Source organism: Tyto alba, unplaced genomic scaffold (genome assembly GCF_018691265.1).
Source record: "Tyto alba isolate M040663 unplaced genomic scaffold, T.alba_DEE_v4.0 Super-Scaffold_7, whole genome shotgun sequence".
Classification (NCBI taxonomy): domain Eukaryota; kingdom Metazoa; phylum Chordata; class Aves; order Strigiformes; family Tytonidae; genus Tyto; species Tyto alba.
The window spans coordinates 41,288,231-41,306,855 of record NW_024881328.1 but is presented as its reverse complement, the minus strand read 5'-3'; the positions used below and the strand labels follow the sequence as shown (position 1 = coordinate 41,306,855).

The window sequence follows — 18,625 nt, the reverse complement described above, 5'->3', positions numbered from 1 at the left end:
TGGAAATGTTTACCAGCTTCCTTCCTTAGCAAAAACACTGAGGACTTACAATATGGAAGAAATCCTGCCAGGATAGTGTCTTTTTTTTCTGAAGAGGATTTGGGATATGTTCTTCACAGTTCATATGCCTACTTTCATTTCCAGACTTCTCATACATTTCTGTTAATGTAATCCTGAACTAGGATTCTCTCTTTTGAAAAGCTTGCTGATAGGTAAGCAGAGAGCAGTATAGGGGAGAGCTGTTTTACAGCAACTGTCCCAGAGAGGAAATTTTTGACCACCCCCAGTCTAGTATTTGATTAAATGCCACATGGCAAGCATTCCTGGCTGATGTGCATATAAACAGAGAACAGAATTTTCTCTGTTTATGCAGCTTTCCATATTCAAGGTAACACAAAGCTTGCACAATTGTTAATGTGAAAAATATGGCTACTACGAGTGACTCCTCAAGGGGCATTAAATCCTCTACAGTGGTGCACACGCTGGCTGTCAACAAGCGGTTTTGAAAACTAGAAAGCAGGGAGGGAATTTCAAATTTGGTTGGCAGTCCTTTGGTCCTTGGGCAGCTTTGCCCTCGTATGACTGGTGTGTATGCTCTTTGGTATGGAGGAACTACCATTCAATTCCCTGTTTGTTCCACAAAAGATGTGATGAACTGAACCAACTTGGTAGAGAAGTACACAAAACACAGTACCTTGAGAACCATGTGAAGCATCATTTGCAGGCCGTTCTTGCCTGGATATTTCCCAGCAATGTTGGAAGCAGATAGGTTGAAGAGGTTGGCTCCTGTTTCTGTGCAGATGGCATGGACCAACATTTTCTTTCCAACACCAGCAGGTCCAGCTAGTAACAAGGCTTTCACCAAAGGAGCTTTCTCATGCACGGTTTGGGAACCTGTAAGAAGTCATATGGCACTATTACTGCTTTCATTGCAGTCTGCCATAAAGGTAATGGAATGTTTCTCCCTTTTTTCTTCACTATAAACAATTTATAATGTGAATTCATTGTTTCTTTAATATGGCACGAGTGCTTTCGAGTTCAATTCTGTGTAACCAGAGCTGTGGCCGTAGCACGTTTGAGTTAACATCCCTGTTCGTAGCAAGACTCAGCCACCCTTATTTGTACCTTCTGATGGGCAAACTTGAGCTCTAAATCTACGTGAGCTATAAGAATGGTAATTCGCTGGTAAATTTTTGAGGATGGACACAAGATTTCAGGAGCACTGAAATGGAGCTGCTGTTGGTGGCTATGTGTACAGGCACGCCTGGTGCTCTGCACAGGGACACTTGCCTCCAGTTACATGACAGTTCCCTGAGCTCTCAAACAGAGGCAGGGTTAAAGATGTACCTGTGGCTTTAAGATTTGCATTTGTTGTCAGAGTAAGTCTTCACTTTCTGCAGCTGGACAATGACATAGACCCATGTTGCACATAAGACTAGCAGAATTCCTTGCTCCTGCTGTCTGAAATGACAATGTCCAGCTTGCCCATCTTTAGAGAAACAAACTAATGGGACTAGCATTTGGAGCTGCATTTGACAGTAATTTTGAACCCAGATATTACTGTGTGTTTTATTTTCTCTCCTTTAACTTCTGCATATACCTCCCTTTTTTTGAGTAATTTTTCCTCTTAAATTTCTTCTAAAAATTTCCTCCTAAGAATTGCTATTCGGTGATTATTGGAGGCTCTGTTTGTCACTTTAGGCTAGCTCTGCTTCAAAATCCTCTACTGTAGTTTTCCCCTCTACATATGCTTGCTGAGTGCAGTGTTCCCTTGTTTGCAGCAGAGCTAATGTCCCCAGTCTGGAACATGGCAGCTGCGTGTTGCAGAGCAGGTACAATATATCTGCTAGAAGGAGGATCCTTTTCTGTTCCCTTCATTTTATTTGGGTGAGCAAATGCAAATGCCAGCGTTGCTATGCTTCGCTTGCTCTGCCACCAGCAATGACTGCTCAGCATTTCTAAGTCTGTCTCTCTGGCTGCTCCAGGTAAATTCATCCTGGGCTGTAAGAAATACACTCCATCACCTGGGAAAGTCTAGTAGAAATGCCTGCGTTGTGAAAACAGAACTACAGAGGGAGATTTAGGCGGCTGATGGTGATAGAACTTGTCTTCCTGGCAGCTCTGTCACTGTCACAGCTGAACCTCCAGAGATGGAAGTAGCAGGAAATGACAAATGCCTTATCTATACCCGCTGTTAGTCCAGTAACATCACTGCCTCGATGCCTAAAAACATCCTGTGTCAGTAGAGGTGGTGGTTACAAAGTCAGATTTGAACATCAAGGTGAGCATCCACTACTTCTGAAGGTCTTTGAGATGAGTGTTGTTTATCTGACTATGGGACTCATGGGGGAAACCAGTCCCCAAAGTGATGGGCTGAGGAGAGAGCCCATGGCTTAGCCTGGAAAAGTTCTCCAGTTTAAGGGGGACAGCTGGGTAAGAATGGTGTTTAAAAACAAATCCAACTGGGCTCCCTATGTGTGTCCTAATGGTTTAATGGCCCAAATAAATGACAATGGACTGAGTGCTAAGATGAATGCCATTATTTCAGCACTGTGCAGGATGTAGTGAAGTTGTCAGCCACCCAGGTTTTATTAATATTTGGTCATTCCATACCAATCTATTACTATTACACATAGATTTATTATGAGGGGAGCAGCAGACTCCTCTGTGGTTAAAGATGAAGTATATCTTCTACTATTATTTCTCCTTTCAGCTGCTTATAATTTTCTCGGTGCCATTTAAGCTGGAGCTTTGCTTGCCATCGCTTGACTATTTTGAGAAAAACTTTCACTTCTATGCATACACTATTATATAATGATTAACTGTTTCTGAGGCCAATTAAGTAAAATGTCATCCAAAACATATCACCTAAAAGGTGAAACCATTCCTGTGCCTTTTTTTTGGCTCACGTAATATCTTTTTTTTTTTTTTTTTTTTATCAAAGGCATTTTTCAAACTGCTATTGCAAATACATTCTGTTTGTTTAACTAGGGTCTCCTCTCCCTAGATTTTTAACCAATTGTAGAAATGAAAAAAAAATGTATGGGTTCTCTTTCACCTTGCCTTGGGGGTGTCTTGGGGCTTGACTTAACTAGATTAGATGGTGTTAAAACATAACTTTGGAGGAGTTATCTGGTATGTGAAATACCACGTTGCAATCAGTGCAGACAGGGATAAGGCTGAGCTCTCAGAGGATTGTGGTCAAACCTGCAGCCAACCCCCCGAGGGTTTGCCCAAAACCAGCTGACCGTGTTTTAGATGGGAAGAGCCCCATCTAGGTTGAAGGCAGGGGTGCTGCTAGCAATGGTTTGTTAACCTGACTCTTCAGGTTGAGTTGTAGGGCAGCAGAAGTACTCTTCTCTACCTGAAACCTGAATGAAGCAGACTTGTGCTGTAGAGAGCCTGGTGCAATAGTGCATGTTGAGCCTGCTTTGGGCACAAGGGCAGCCAGGAAATGCCCCAGGAGAGGCACAGGGTGTGTGTGTAGAGAATAGCCCGAGCACCAGTCTTTCTGGAAGGTGTGTGGGAAGGGGGAGGGAAAAGCAGAAGCCCTGTGTCAGCTTTGCTCCATTTGCCAGAATGGGAGGCAGGGAGACATCAGCTATTTTGCCCTATAAAGGGGATTAGCAGACAATGACACAGCCTGGGGGAGGATATGCCTAGTTAAAATCTCCCTGAAATCCAACCAGGAAAGGAAAAGGATGCAAGCAAAGTATGAGTAGAGGCCCTTGAGACAAGCACTTCTTGCAATCACTGGAGTTTGGCTTAATGCCATTCCCAAGTAAAATATGGGATAGATTTTACATTAAAAGCAAACAACATGACCCAGCAAAGTCTTGTTAGGTATTGGCTAAGTCTGGCATTAAAACTGCAAGGGCATTTAAAAGTGTTCTCTCTGATGTAAAAATGTATTCAGACTAATTCCTTAAACGATTGCATTGTTTAGTGCTGAGTAACATTAGCCAGCTTGTAAAAGGTAAATTGCAACCTTAGCCCTTCCCTTAACTTGATTAATTTTGATCACTGGAGCTTGTTTTAGCTATTATCTTTCCCAAGTGATTTCCTTTTATGTGCTGCCATTCGCAAACTGTTAACATGCAAACAGAGACGGTATGGAAACGCAATACTTGACAATAGCATGTGCAAGCTCCTTTATGCACTATTAAAATGATATGGTCTTCACTCAGAAGGCTTAATTGAAAAACAATTATACTGCAAAATGCTTTAGATTACGATTAATCAAGCCCTGTCAAAGCCAGTAAAAATGCATGTTACTGACAGGAAGCAAAGCCATTGTATTCTGCCCTCTAGTAATTTTTGCTGTGCTCTTACCTAATGGCAGTATTCCATACAGCGCTATTAGCTGCCTGACATCTGCAAGAGAGGGCATTGGTTCTATATCTGCCTGACGAAGTATGGTCCCCAGATAGCTGTACTCGCCTGTAGGGAGGAAGCATGGGCTTAATAAATGTGACAGTGCATTGTTATAAAATGCATAACTCAAGTAATGAAAAACTACCACAGAATACCAATATAACGTGCTCTCAGCAAACCCAGTACTGTCAAGGGACAAGGACTCAAACAGGGCAATATTGTTGTGGAATGTGGCCCTGAGAAATCTGAAAGGTGAACTGCAAATGAAAATGAAGTTAAACACACGGTGGACTTTCCCTTCCAGACTCTGGAAGGCGTTCAGCAGAGCAGTCGGTCTTCAGTAACCTTTTAAAGAAACTTTGTGGAGAAGAATCATTAGTAGCACCATAAATCACACTGCTGGCAAAGGATTTCTAGATTTGGGATTTTGCAAGGCTAGAATTCCAGTGAACCATGCTCTATCAAAAGGATTTCAAGAAGGGGGAAATGTATTTTAACAAGCTTTCCCCTGGCTGCATCGCATCGTGGCTTCTCGCTATGTTAGACATTTAAGAGTGTTGCCTAATTTGGTGGGGCTCTTTGCTTTTTGCAGTTCACATTTTTGGTTCAAAAAAACCTCCACAAAACAAGCCAAGAAAACTAAAAATCCCTGACATGAACCGAAATGATCTAATCTTGTCTCAGCTCTCAGAGCCATAATCACATTGCTTGCTCTGTCAAAGTCCATATACAAGACACGTTAGAGAACAAAGAGCCAGAAGGATGGGCCACAAGCAGGAAAAGTAGTTGTGACGATGTAATCAATGATTATTTTTAGCACAAATTGCATGTCATTATGGTGAATATTATTGAAAAATAATAGTATATTATGTTTTACTGGAGGTAAAAAAGGAGATCACTAGAGCTCTCTGGAGCAGAGGTAAATTAGCGATGGTTAAGAGAGGAAGTGGAGTTGTAATTTGGGGGCAAAAAAAGGCAGACAAGCCCCGGTGAAACTGCCCCATCCCCTCTGAAGAATAAAATTCATTTCAGGTTTTATCTTTTATTTAAGGAGAAATCAAAAGAACTGGATAGGAATTAATCTTCACAGATTTAATTAGAAGGCATCAAAGGGTTTAATTGCAACTGAACATAAATCACAGTGGATATTCTCTGACTAATTTAGATAAGGTCACCAAGAAAATTAGTTCAGTGATGTCAGTTTGTCATAGAGGGGGGACATTTTCAGTGCCTTTACTTGCTGTGTAGCACAATTCCACTCTTTGTCCTTTCCTAAGGAACTGGGAGTAAGTGACCTTCCTTAGACTTCAGCCCTGTAAGAGCTGAGCAGATGAGGACTTATTTTTCTGCAGGCTTTCACTGCAGGTCCTTGGACCCTTGAAGGGAGGGTTTTTTTTGATTTAAAACAAACAAACAAAAATAATAAAAAAGCAGCTAGGTTCGGATCCTAGGCCAACTTTAAATACCTTCTGTATCTTGTTCTGGCAGCTCAGAAGCATGACTGAGTTTTGAGTGGGGAAGAGCTGGCTTGGACAGTCTGAGCCACCTCCTTGCTGCCCGGTCTGCCTGGGCCAGCATCTGGGCCAGGACACCGGCGTAGGCAGCCGGGTGGGTGTTGCTGGGCTCTGTGCTTCTATGCCCAGTATCTTCTGCTGCTGGGAAGTGAGCATTGCTGCCGTCACTTGGAGCAACCCTCGTGTTGCTCTGCGCTGCAGAGGAGCCAAGGCTTCAAAGCTCAGTGTCAAGGGAAGAGGGCCCAAAGCCATCTCAGCCTGTTTCAAAGTCTGATGTTACCAGCTGTTAATTATTATCCACTGGCTAAGATGTGCTTCAAAAAGGTCTGTGGTAGGGAATGTTTGGACAAAAGTGACCTTGATGGTATTGGTTGGGTGAATGAAGGAATAATGAAAATCTTCCATTAACTTACTTCATGATCTTTAATGAGCGTAAAGTGGATTGAATACTTGTTAATTCAGCCTTCAAAAGAGTGGGCAAAGACTCTGAAGGCAATAATTGTTGCTCCTAAGAGTTTATGTAAACATGGCATTTAGAGGTGAAGTACAACAATCTAGCTTTTCTGGCTCAGATATAAAATGCCAGTGGCATTGTGGCTTCTGGATGTCTGCAAATTCAAATAACGGTGGCCTTGGAAACAACTAAACCTTGGGGGGTTTTGCTGCTAAGGTTGCTGATTTTACTGTATGTCACCAAATGCTTTTGGAGATGGTGTCAGACCCCTGTGCAGCCTGCAAGTGGCTTTTTTTTTTTTTTTATTTTTGCTCTGTGTAAAGAATAGGCAAGCATGTCTGACTGCAGCTGCAGGTAACGGAGACTGGGCAGGAGGACTGTGAAATGCAGAACTAGGCAGAGACACATCTTACTCAAATCTAGGGCCAGATATGCCTCAAAGCACTGCTCAAAGTTCATGGGCAGTCAGGGAGGTGGAGGGAAGGGGGTGAGTCTTCTCTGCTGAATGAACAAATGCTTAAGGTATGACTTTTGCTGTTCTCTGGGAAATATTCTGGATGAATTATGACCCCTAGTCTGATAGACTTGCGCTGTTTTGCCGATGCCTGTCCAGTGGACCTTAAAGGATGTCCTGGTTCCACCAAGCTTGTGACATCCAAAACCATTCAAGCTTTCCAGGTGTTAGCGCCTGGAGCGAAGCACCAGCTTTACAGACAGGTCCTGGTTTCAGTAGCAGAAGTGAAAGGTACTAAGCACCCTGCAGAAGCAGACTTGATTTGCGTACGTGGCTTTAGATATTCAAGTTTGAAAGTCCTGAAATTATAATTACTCTTGAACTAACTCTTGACTGGAAATAGGGGTCAGTGAACACTGAATGGCTGGCAGTTTGGTCAGATTAAACACCGTATTAGCTGTAAAATGTGTACTTTACCAACATAATCGGAGAGATTCACGGTCTTGGCTTTTATTAGTAATCCTTCTTCCACTAGCTCCTTGTACAGAGAATCGATGGTCCTACGGACAAGAGACATCACTCAGAAATTGTAGGGCACTGTAAGTAAAAGCTCAGTTCTTCAATAACTGAACTAGCTGAAAAGTTATTTATGTTTCCTTAGCTTTATAAATGTATTTTGCAGCTCAGAGGTAGAGGTGATTAGTGCCATCAATATGAAATCAATAAATACCGTTTCCTGCGTTATGGCAAGGAATCTCTTTTATTACCTCACACACCGCACAGCTCCCTCTCACAGATTCCATTACCCGTTTCCAGGTGATGCAAGATCAGTTATGACTTGTGTAATAGACTCATTCATTAATATCAATTACTGGGAAATTATTTTTAAATTATACAATAATAGCAATCCTAACACTACTGTACCTATTCACTTAGCTCTCCAATTAGTTAGTAATTCATTAATTCTTCTTGGAATTTATTCTGTTTGCAGTAGACAGCCTCATCTCATCAGGAACATAGTGGGAATGACTCGATCAGAGCAACCATTGGTCCATCTTCTGCAGCATTAGGGTCATGCTGGCCAAAGGAGGACGTTGGGGAAAGCATCCAGTAGAAACGGGCATAACTGCTCCAGTGGAAAGTTTGCTTATCTCCCAGGAACTGAGGATTTAATACGCTTACACTTGTATCTGGTTTTCTATTGGCATGGATGTTCTCCACACTCTCAGAGTTCTATCTATTAATTTCAATGCCTCAAGGATTACATAAAATGAATAAGCCAGTTGGAAATTCTCGTTGTGTTGCTAGTATAAACAATACTGATTTGAACCTTTGTAGGTCTTTCACTGTTTGTGCACTTTTCACATCCTCTTCCTTCAATACCTGAGCATTTTTTGTCTTTGCCACCTATCTTAATTGGGACGTTCTGGAATGTCTACAATAAAAATATTTTATAGCAACTCTCAGCTGGCTAATAAAACTACATATATAATTTGAGGTCTGTGGCCTTGTTCCATTTCAGCTGGGAAGCTTTACGTTTATGCTGTGTTAGTGGCACAATTAACATAGGAGTAATAATAAGCAAATGCAAAATTTAACGCACCTTCAACAATGTTGATTTTGCCACTCTGACTCTTGCTTTCATTCTCGGTGATTTTCATGTTGAATATGCATCATAAAACAACCGGAAGGTAGGATGGGACTAACCTGACAGTTCTGGGAGCATGACTTCTACTTTTCCTGTCTTATTACTTTTACTGTGCAAGCTTAATGATGCATGCCCCGAGTCCCCTCCGAGTCAGTGTGATGTGACCAGTCTTTGTTGACTAAAGCCCCCTGTGCCCCCTCCACCATGCCAAAACAGAGATGAACCTGAGCTTCTCTTGGTTATTTTTGAAATGCTTCCTCCTTCCCTGCTCAGCAGGGAAGAGCAAAGCTTGGAGACAAAATGCCACATTAAACTCTGATTTAAAAGCCAGCTACTAAAAGGCTTGTGTTCTTAAATGGCTGTATGTTGTACTAAGTTCATATATAAAGAAGCAGGTATGTAGAAGAATAATTTTAAAAGCACAGAATATATGCATGCTTGTTAGACTTTGGCGCTGCTCTTGTAAGAGAGGTCATGCTCTGTTATAATTCATGACACATTTATTTTAAATATTTGCTTGAAGAGTTTGTTTTTTGTGGTTTTTTTTGTTTGTTTGTTTGGTTTTTTTTAATTTCAAGGCACACAAAGAGATCATTGACTGGTTGTGTAGTGCTAGCACCCAAATGATCTAGTCCAGGTCTTGTTGTGCATGTCTTGTACAAATGGATTTGAGGGGTGAATCCCATGTGCTTTCTCCTGCAGTGATTGAGTGTGTCTGTCTCCATGCTGTTCTCCAGCCCTGCTCTCTTGGGAGCTGGGTCTGCTCCTGCCCTGCACTGCTGCTGGGTCAGCAGGTCCCAGCGGTGATATCTCTGCGTAGGAGTCTGTTATGTGTACAGGTGAAAAATGGCCAGATTATCATCACGAATGCATCACGAGCCCACTGAAAATGTAACGTCAAAAGAAGAAATCCTCTCAAATCCTCCAAATAAAATAAAGGTGCTTCAAAGAGCAAAGGTGCACAAGAAATTGCCAGGTCTGCCAGAAGTCTTATTGATAAATAAGATTGATTTATGGCATGTACATTATACCTCAGATGTAAAGGGTGATTTATAGAGTACAGGGTCCTGTCTGCAGCCTCCCTTATCAGGCCTCAGCTGGGATGGAAAATCTGACAGTCAACAAAACTGCCAGGTGCTTCTGGATGGGAAAGAGGCAAACGTGTCCACTCCTCTGCCTAAATGTTATATGTGTGTAGCTTTGCGTACTGGAATTAACCTGACTGAAGTTAATGGAGACTGGCCCTGGCGGTGTGTTGCTGCAGAATGGGGATCTTAATTTGTATGCGTTGTTGAAAATGGGGAAAAACAAGGTCTGTGGTGTGTAGCATCAAAGCAGTGTTTTGTTGCCCTGTTGTTTGTGGTGCTGTGAAGTCATCGGTCAGGGAGGGGCAGTGGGAAGGTTGTAGCGTTCACTGTGAATGTGAAAAGGGTTTTTGCTAAAGTGTATGTGCTTCAAGTTTGTAAAAGATATATATATATTTTTTAATCATCTAGGCTTTTAATGGTTATTTACAGCTGTTAGTAAGGAGGGGGTTTTTTATTGTAGAGCTCCTGATGCTGGTAAGCATAGCACTGTTGAGATGCTTCTTGTGTAATTGAAAACTAAAAGGGTTGATAGCATATCTACTGCAAAAAGGATGCAGTCTCATTGTCTGAATCCCAGGTAAACAGGTTCTCTTTCTACCTGTCAGGAGTTAGATCTTCTTCCATCTCGGGTATCTTTTTCCTCATGGTTGTCTTTTTTTTCTGAGGACCATGAAAACAGGTAGAAATTAGTGATCTTAGTACAGCTATAAATATATTTGAATATACTGAAGGAAAGTGAGGGTCAGAACAGCAACTATTTCAGTTTTTGAATGTGACCGTTGTTACTGAAGGAACCCAAAGGGAAAAATCATATCTTTGAATGCTCTGAGGGAAGCAAATCATGTCCCTGTTTATAAAAGCACAGATGTCCCCATTTGTAAGTGCCTCACCAAGGCACAGGAGAGGTGAAGCGCCCTTGGGCTGAGGAGCTGTGTCCAACCTATGAGTCTCAAGCAGACCCTGGGGCAGGGTCTGCCCTTGACTTGGACTCTGCATGAAGTAACCTGGTGGCTGCTGCTTTCTTCTAGAACACAGCTGCCCGGGGAGCCTGTATACCTGACCTGCAACTGCCGCCTCCCCAGCGAGTGCCCACGAGCACCGTACTTCGGAGTGATCAGTCCTGCTTCTTCCAGTGTAGGTTGCATACAAAAGCTTCCCAGGGCCATTTGCTCAGAGAGAAAACTCTTCTCTCCTTCCTTTTTGGAGCACAACTCCGTAGTTGAATGGGTATGGCCCTTACCCAAGAGGGAAGCAGGAAGGAAAAGGGTGGGGGGTCCAAGAAGCCTCTCCGGAGACCGTTCATGCTTTGTTTCACATTGGGGTAAAATATACAAGCGGCTTCCCTGAGGGCCATGCAGGGTGCTTACAGCTGGACCAGGACCCAAAACCAACCCTCCCGAGTCTCTAGCTAGCATCCTAACCGTAAGATATCTTTCTGCCTTTTCTTTCCTAATGCCTCAGGGAAGAAGCTTGAAGAGGTCAGAAAAACATGACCTGCTCTTCTCTTGATATTTTCACCACGCTTTCACTATGGGAAGACTTTGACTTGTGTGACTAACTTCTTTGCATACTGCAAAATACCCCATGGAAAACATAAATAAGAAAGATGTGAATCAGTAATGTCAAGCCCCTCCATTAATTACAACTCACAAGCCATAAATATGGTTAGGGATAATTAGCAGTGGAGTGGGAGTCATTAATCCATGTTAGTGCCCACCACTTGTGCCCATACTTAAGTTCTGCAAAGCACTTTAGAATGACTTCAGTCGGACTATTTACACAGTGACATTTGTACATGATGGGATCTCTTCAACAGCTTAAATTTAAGCATGTGCTTAGGTGATCAAGACAGCTTATTCTTTGCAAAAGCTTATGTTCACTTTCCTGGGAATACAATAGTTTATTTTTTAATAGTGAATACTTCTGCAGAGCTCTAGAGGCTATGTTGTTGAATTAAAAAAATCCTATCCAATTATCTGAAAAATGCTGAGTTTTTTTTTTCTAGAATGGATCGGCAGTGTTCAGAAATATATCAATTGTAACTTTTCAAGGACAGTTGCAATGTAAATAACCTATGGTTCCATCACCTGTTACTGTTTACAAGGCGCCATAGATAATATAGATGAAAATGTAAATTAAACCCAGAACTATATGGATAACCTTACTGGGAAAAGGTGATGTTTTTAAGTTTTGGATTAGAATAATGCAAACAACTCTGCCGAACTACACCTCAGGTTGCTTTACATAAATAAGCTTGGCAGCAAATACTCGTTAGAATGTGCCAGTGGGGTTTTGTTTTAAAGGAAAGGAATGGGAAGAACAAAGCATATGCCATGCTGTTTTAACAACCGAGGAAATACTGCGACTGTCAGCGGTTTATTTGTGCTGTTCCTCCAGCTTTGTCTCTTTAACCTTTCTTCCAACAAGCTAGAAATTACATATCATGGGGTCTGACTGGGAAGGAAAGCTCATTTCTACCTATGTAAAGACACTAAACATATGTTGAATTTATTGGCCAACTGGTATTGTCCTCAAGGCAGCTTCACCAATAAAGTAACTCAAGAGCAAAACAAAAATGAACTATGCAGGGGGAAAATGTGTTTTCCTAATTAACATCAGCATTTATGGGAAATTTGGCAAACACTGAGATGCGATAAGGGGAAATATGAATTGTAGACAATGGCTTTCCTCCAAAATGTCTTATTGGGAACTGCTTTTATTTAGAAAATGATAATGTTTAATGAATGTGAACACGCTCATCATTTATAACAGATATCTCCTTGTTTCTATCTCTGAAATGTCAGTCTAGTTTCTGTGTAGCCATCCATTTACTCGGTTATTTTCTGCTTTGATAAGTCACATGTAGTGAACTGCATTAGCTATTAGCTGGCAGATGACAGAAGACTGCCTTCCGCGCTCAGTGTGGTATCTTGTCTTACTGTGTGGGCACAGGAAAATGTTTTGAGTAGCGCAGAGGTTGCTACGAGCAAACACAGACCAGATTCCGGAGCGGAGTGTCTCCGGCACCAGAAGGGAGAGGTTAGCCAAAATGTCTCCTTGAGAGAACTGTTCCACATTGGAACTGCAGGATCTGTGTCACCCTTTGGCTGTGATCATACAAGTCCCGCTGCTATCAGCTGTCTGCAGCTACTACCACCGAGTCAATGGAAAAGTAACTAAAGGAAAGCAGTCCTGTGATTGAAGGGAAATGACAGTGTATAAGCAGCAGTCTGTGAAGTGTTTGAGTGGATTTCTTGGATCATGTGTGGTGCTTGGATCATGATGGGAGGCTGAGCAGGTGCCGATTTGCACTGTGTGTGCATCTGCTCTGGGTTGAGAAATTTTTTTCTGGCAATGCCAAGATATAGAGAGTAGCTTCTGATACTTCTAATGAAAAAAATCCTTAAACAAAGATGATCCCACTGATTATTAAGCTCTTGCTAAATGAGGGGCTCTGATCTGTAATCCCTGTCGGATTTAGCTACAGCATCCAAAGAGGTTACAGCCCCCACAGCTGGTTGAGAGCTCTGAGTGCTATTCTTCATCAGCTACAGAAAATCCAACATGGGTTGTGAATCACTGTCCCCAAACCCAGACTTTCCTCAATTCTGGCCCAACCTGCCTTCTGGCCTTATTCACTATGGTTTTCCTTTTACCAAGTCTTCAGACTGATGTCAATATCCAAGGCCTATTTCAGAAGCAACTCTTACACACTCAAGTTCCCATGTCCCCTCTTTCCTTTTTTTTCCGAATTCTGGCCATGCCTTTGTGTATGTGTGGGTGTGTTCACTTGCAATGGGTTGCTTTACCTGCAGTTGGATCCGAAACAAACCCCTGGGGGAGCAGAGCAGGAAAAGCAGCACAATGGGTTTGATAAAAAGCACTCTGATAAGCACTCAAATGTAACTTCCAGGTCAGTAACTGCAGAAAGCAGATCTGTCAGCTCTTATGTTGGGTGGAAAGCCAGTTTAAAGAAGTTAGGTCTGTGGTGGTTCCCAGGAGAATCACCTTTGGCTGTAAGCCCTCTGCGTACCATGGTTGGGTACGTGGCATCCATCGAGAAGAAATACTTGTAAAGCTGGCGGGTTGTGTTGAGCCACCCAAATGAGAAGCTTGAGCTGTCAGCAGAAAGGGGTGGACTCAGAACAACAGCATTTCACTAAAAAGTCTGCGCTGGCACAAGGATGTCACCAACTTTTTAGAAATCAAATACTTTGGAAAATGATAGTCCTTTCACTTCAGGTGCTCTACAACAGGCTCCTCTAGGCTGAGTGGGGATTTAGACCTTCTGACATCTCTTTGTCAGCTTTCCTAGACATCAGTGCCATATCCCTCACTAGGAGGCAATCTCCCTTCAAATCATCCCTCAGCCTGTTTTCACACAGATTCTTACGATACCAGCTTGCTGATCCATGGCTGGGCAGATAACAAGCTGCCACTGTGCACAGGGAAGAAAAATGCACTTTGCAGCAAAGCCGAACCACATTCCTCTGTTTCTGTTGTGTCCCCATCCCCTCTCCTGTGACAGAACATCAAATCAGGAGCTATCTGGAGCAGAGTCCAGCACAGTGTGTCTCTTAATGAGGACACTTGTGCTCTATACCCTATCAGTGCTGGACCACAAGGACAAATAACAGTGGGACAGACTGTTGTGTGAGATGCTTCCAACATGGGTAGAGGCACAGGATCTGTGCCTCAAACGATAGCACTGTGGCTTGCTGTGTATTATCACAGAATGGTTTGGGTGGAAGGGATCTTTAAAGATCCACCCCCTCTGCCACGGGCAGGGACACCTTCCACTAGAGCAGGTTGCTCAAATCCCTGTCCAACCTGGCCTTGAACCCTTCCAGGGAAGTGCAATCTAATTAGTTTAGGTATTTCCAGACCAGCCTACTGGTCTGGAGACCTGTTTGTAATGGGAAGAGCAATGTGCCTTTCCACCCAAGATAATTCTTCCACAAAGGTGGTAAATGGGCTTTTTACCTCCAGGGGCAATTCTTGGTAGGGTTAAGAGTCACGTTTCAGCACTAAGTGGTATTTGAATATTTGGGAGTCAGTGATAAAGTTCAGCTTAGAAAGTGCAGTGCATGGAAATAAAGGCGTGGCCTACTGATATGCCTGGAGCTGTTAAATTTAGTTTATTGAGACATCTGAAACATGGACTGGGAGAGGAGCTTCTGCTTTTCCTTTGGAGTCCAATTCCAAAATGTCCTTGTTGAATTGTCCGCAAAAGGGACTTCCAAACAGGATTTCAAACTCAAATTGCCTCCTATGGATAAGGCAGATTTTTTTTTCTCTTTTATTTAAATATGGACTTGACAGAATTTTTGGAAGTTGTAAACTGCTTATCCTAAGGTGTGCTTGAAAAGGCTGAGGACATCTATCCTCTACACCCCTGGGTAGTGACAACAACAGAAGCCCTAGTTCTACCGTGGTGTCCTCCTGCAAAGAAAGTAGAAGAAATCCCTCCTTACAACAGACAGGAGGCCAAGTGTGGCATCATGAATTTGATTTAACTGCCCCTAGACAGAAAATTCTGCTTTTAAGAGTTCACTTGAAGAAATTACCCTTGCTACCCATTCCCCACTGACAGAGTGCAGAAAAAGGTTTGATTTCTCTGAAGAATGTTGAATGTTCCTGAGAATGCTTTTCTTTGCAGAATACCCTTTTCTGGGGAAAAAGAAGTTTTACATCATGCTCCAGATGCATTCATGGCTACAGTGAGAATCCAAACCCAATGTTATTTCACATTGCATAGTTGGGGGGGAGACGTATGGGACCTAGGATGTGGTAACACGTGCCTTGAAAACTAGAGGATTTTTGCTGAATAACAAATTAATAAGCTGCTTCCAAAACTTTCCAGCTCATATTATTCTTGTTATATAGGCCAGGTTCTCATAAAGCACATCTGAATTCTGTGTGCACAGGTATGTACACACTGTTGGTTTATGGACTCAGATACTTATACAAACACTAATTAGAAAAAGCCTTTGCCAATGCCAATTGAACATTTCAAACAGTTTTGCATAGGAAAGATGTGATTTGGCTAAAACTGGATACCTCCTTCCATTCCCCACCCCTAAAACAGAACTGATTTTTTCTGGGAAAATCTTTAGGGAACTTGTATTATTTAATTAGCACTTCTTTCACCTCTTTCCTCCTCCCTCTTTCTCTCAGGCTACTGGCACAATTTGGGAAAACAAAAGTTAAATAAACTCCCTCCACCCCAAACCATTCCAACACTATATTGAAGGAAAAAAAAAAACCCACCCCAACATAAAGCTTTATAATTCCAATGTGACATTTTGAAGCAGAGTTTTGACCAGCTGATCTGAATGCTTCTGCCCATGGCAACTTTGGGAAGATTGTTGCAATATTTTGTCTGTGTATCTTGAGACCTCCCTATTTTTGAAACAGATTTAGCAATGCAATTGGTATCAGTTTTCAGAGTCACTCCAGTCTTTCATTATTAAATTGTCCCTGCACGTTTATCAGGTGAATGAACATTGGTAAAGATAATTTGAGTAGAAGTACTGCAACAGCAAGTATTTGCATGCTAAAGGGATTATAGAAATGAAATGCAACATGAGATTAGGGTTGGCTATTTGCCCTGAGGATTTTAAGTGGATCTGTTGATTGAATGGTAGGGTCTGTAAGCTTTGAGTTATTTTGCACTGACATGATCTATAGTTTAAATGCTTGGGTAAGGAATTCGGGGAACTGCAAGCTGTGGAATTCTGCATATGGTAATACGGTGAAACTGGATGTGAACGTGATGTGTGCTGTGTTTCAGTGGGCAACACACATTAAAAATAACTTATTTTATATGCTTAAATAAACTTGGCTTAATTGCAAGTTCCCAAACCCTTCAATAATACCTAGTAAACACAATTAAACAATGTGTACCTGGCTGTATGTGATATGTGTTGTTATAGATAAATGAAAGGTTACACCAAAACTTTCAAAGTGATTTTTTTTTTTTTTGTTTTGTTGTTGTTGTACAGTTTTGAAACACATTGACCAGTCCTCATTTAAGATGAAAACATGCAGCTGCTGGAAAACTTACTGTCACCCAGGTGCATGCCTGCCCTGGAAGACTGTATTAATCTGAAGCTGACACCTTAGAGGCATTGCTTGGATTTTCCTGTTTGACTGGGTCAGAGGATTTCAAGAGGGTGTGTATCCCTCTTGAAAATCTGATCTATCCTGTAATGACTTCTTTCTGGAATAGTTCAACGTGTCCTAAGCAGTATTTATAAAGGTTAAGGAAAAATAACAGCTAAAGGAAAAGACTCTGAAAAAAAGGCACAGGTGAATAGCTTTTTAAATGCTTCTGACTTGAGATTCAGTAAATGTTTAGGGTGGACATTTTGATATTGGTATCTGTGAGACTAGGGTTTGCACTGAATATCATGGTATCTGGGCAGAGAAGTGAGATTTACCCTACATTCTCCCAACTTGCTCCTCTTACCTTTTCACTTTTACTTCCTTTTTTCTGTTTGTCACTCCTCTCTTTATCCACAGCCAGTTTGAGGTTCTCCAGTTTCTGTTGCATCAATTCATCAACCTATCCAGACAAACACAGTTGAATCTTTCTAAGTGTTCTGTTCTGCCACCACACCTCAGACAAATGTTCAGCTAAGCAAGCATTAAAGCAAAGAACAGATAGTAGGGACTCTGGAAGGAGGTAAGGTCTATGCCAGGGCCAGTTCTTACAGCTGTAGAGAAATGTACACAGGCGATGCACATTATTAGTGTCCTCTTACTATTGTAAGCACACCTGCACTCTGATCTCTTCCTCCACTTCTTCCCGTTTCTCTTCTTTGATCAGCTCCGGGTCATGATCCTGGAGAAAATCCCATCCCTCATCTCTCTTCTGCCAAATGGCTGTTATCCAAAAGAAAGAAGAAAGGGGGAAAAAAGTTACAGAAGCCATTGGTTTCTCCAACTGCTTCTGGAGGCAAAAAATAGGTGGTTGTAGGCAGCTTTTATTAAATTTTGAGCTGTATGAAAGCAGCAGGCTCTAGGGACCCTTACCAAGTTCAGAACCGTGTTGTGTTAGGATCCCTAAAACTTGAGGTTAACTGTTTTTTGCCTTGGGCTGTAAACAGTTATCAGATTTCCGGAGGATGGTGGGGTATGGAGGCTGTCATTTTCTGGTTTTAAAGCTGAATACCTGGAGTGGTGTTCATCTTCAAGAGCAGGTAGTAAGTACAGTGTCGGCCAAACTGTATCATGCCTGATACTGGCATTCTTCTGCTCTCTGTTTAATAGCATAGAGCTTAAATCTCATAGAGCTTAAATCTTTACCATGAAGAAGTCACAAAGATGGCTCCTGTCCTGAGGAGTGTGCTGTCCATGCATGTCTCTTGGCTGACATAGTGCAGGCTTGGGGACCAAAGGAAGGTGTTTAGTTGAAAGCAGGAAATTTCCTTGTTCTCTCTTGCTTAGTTAACTAATGCCAAGTTAAACCTTGCGAGTTAGCCTTTGTAGTAATTCACGTGAGGCTGCAATACGGGCCAGGAGCACTGGAACAGGCATACAAGCCTGCATGGAGAACGTGGAAATGGGAGTGTGAGGGGACAGCGAATCCACGACGACAGAGCAGTGACCTGCATCGAACCCACACGTGACATATGGCCACACAGTTCTAACTCCGGGGAGTTTTAAGCTGCTGCAGTAATTGAAGAGGCATTCGATGCCTTTTCCAAAAAGAGACAAGGCCCACCTGATATAGCACCTCCATTTCTTAGTCTTGTGTAAAGGATAAATAATGAGACCTCACTCTAAGAGCAAAGCAAGCTTGTGCAAACTGATGATCAAAAACCCCCTCGTTTATGATGAAGTAGCTAATGATCCTGAGGTGCAATTTTTTATTTTTCTTGAGGCAAGATGCAATTTGCTCCTTAGAAAGAAAACTAAATGAAGTCTGGCAAGCTCAGTGCGTATCTGAATTCTCTGCTATTAGCAAAATGTACTTTTTTTTTTTTATTTTATTATTGGAAACGCCTCTCTTCTTTCTACATTTTTTGAGATAATTTGAAGGAAGACAATTCATACCTTACATTTCCTTGCATTTTAAGCCCCGACAGT

General features: G+C 42.1%; 1 protein-coding gene across 1 annotated transcript in view; it reads right to left on the bottom strand.

Annotated features, from left to right (window-relative positions):
* The window catches only part of IQCA1 (IQ motif containing with AAA domain 1), a 112,289-nt gene that overhangs the window by 23,018 nt on the left and 70,646 nt on the right, over nucleotides 1-18,625 (bottom strand). The window contains exons 10-15 of the mRNA XM_033001308.2: nucleotides 17,313-17,419; nucleotides 17,004-17,099; nucleotides 10,131-10,192; nucleotides 7,274-7,356; nucleotides 4,333-4,440; nucleotides 695-894 (exon numbers count right to left, since the gene is read on the bottom strand). Coding sequence (XP_032857199.1) covers nucleotides 695-894; nucleotides 4,333-4,440; nucleotides 7,274-7,356; nucleotides 10,131-10,192; nucleotides 17,004-17,099; nucleotides 17,313-17,419 — 656 coding nt within the window. The remainder of the gene's footprint in view (nucleotides 1-694; nucleotides 895-4,332; nucleotides 4,441-7,273; nucleotides 7,357-10,130; nucleotides 10,193-17,003; nucleotides 17,100-17,312; nucleotides 17,420-18,625) is intronic.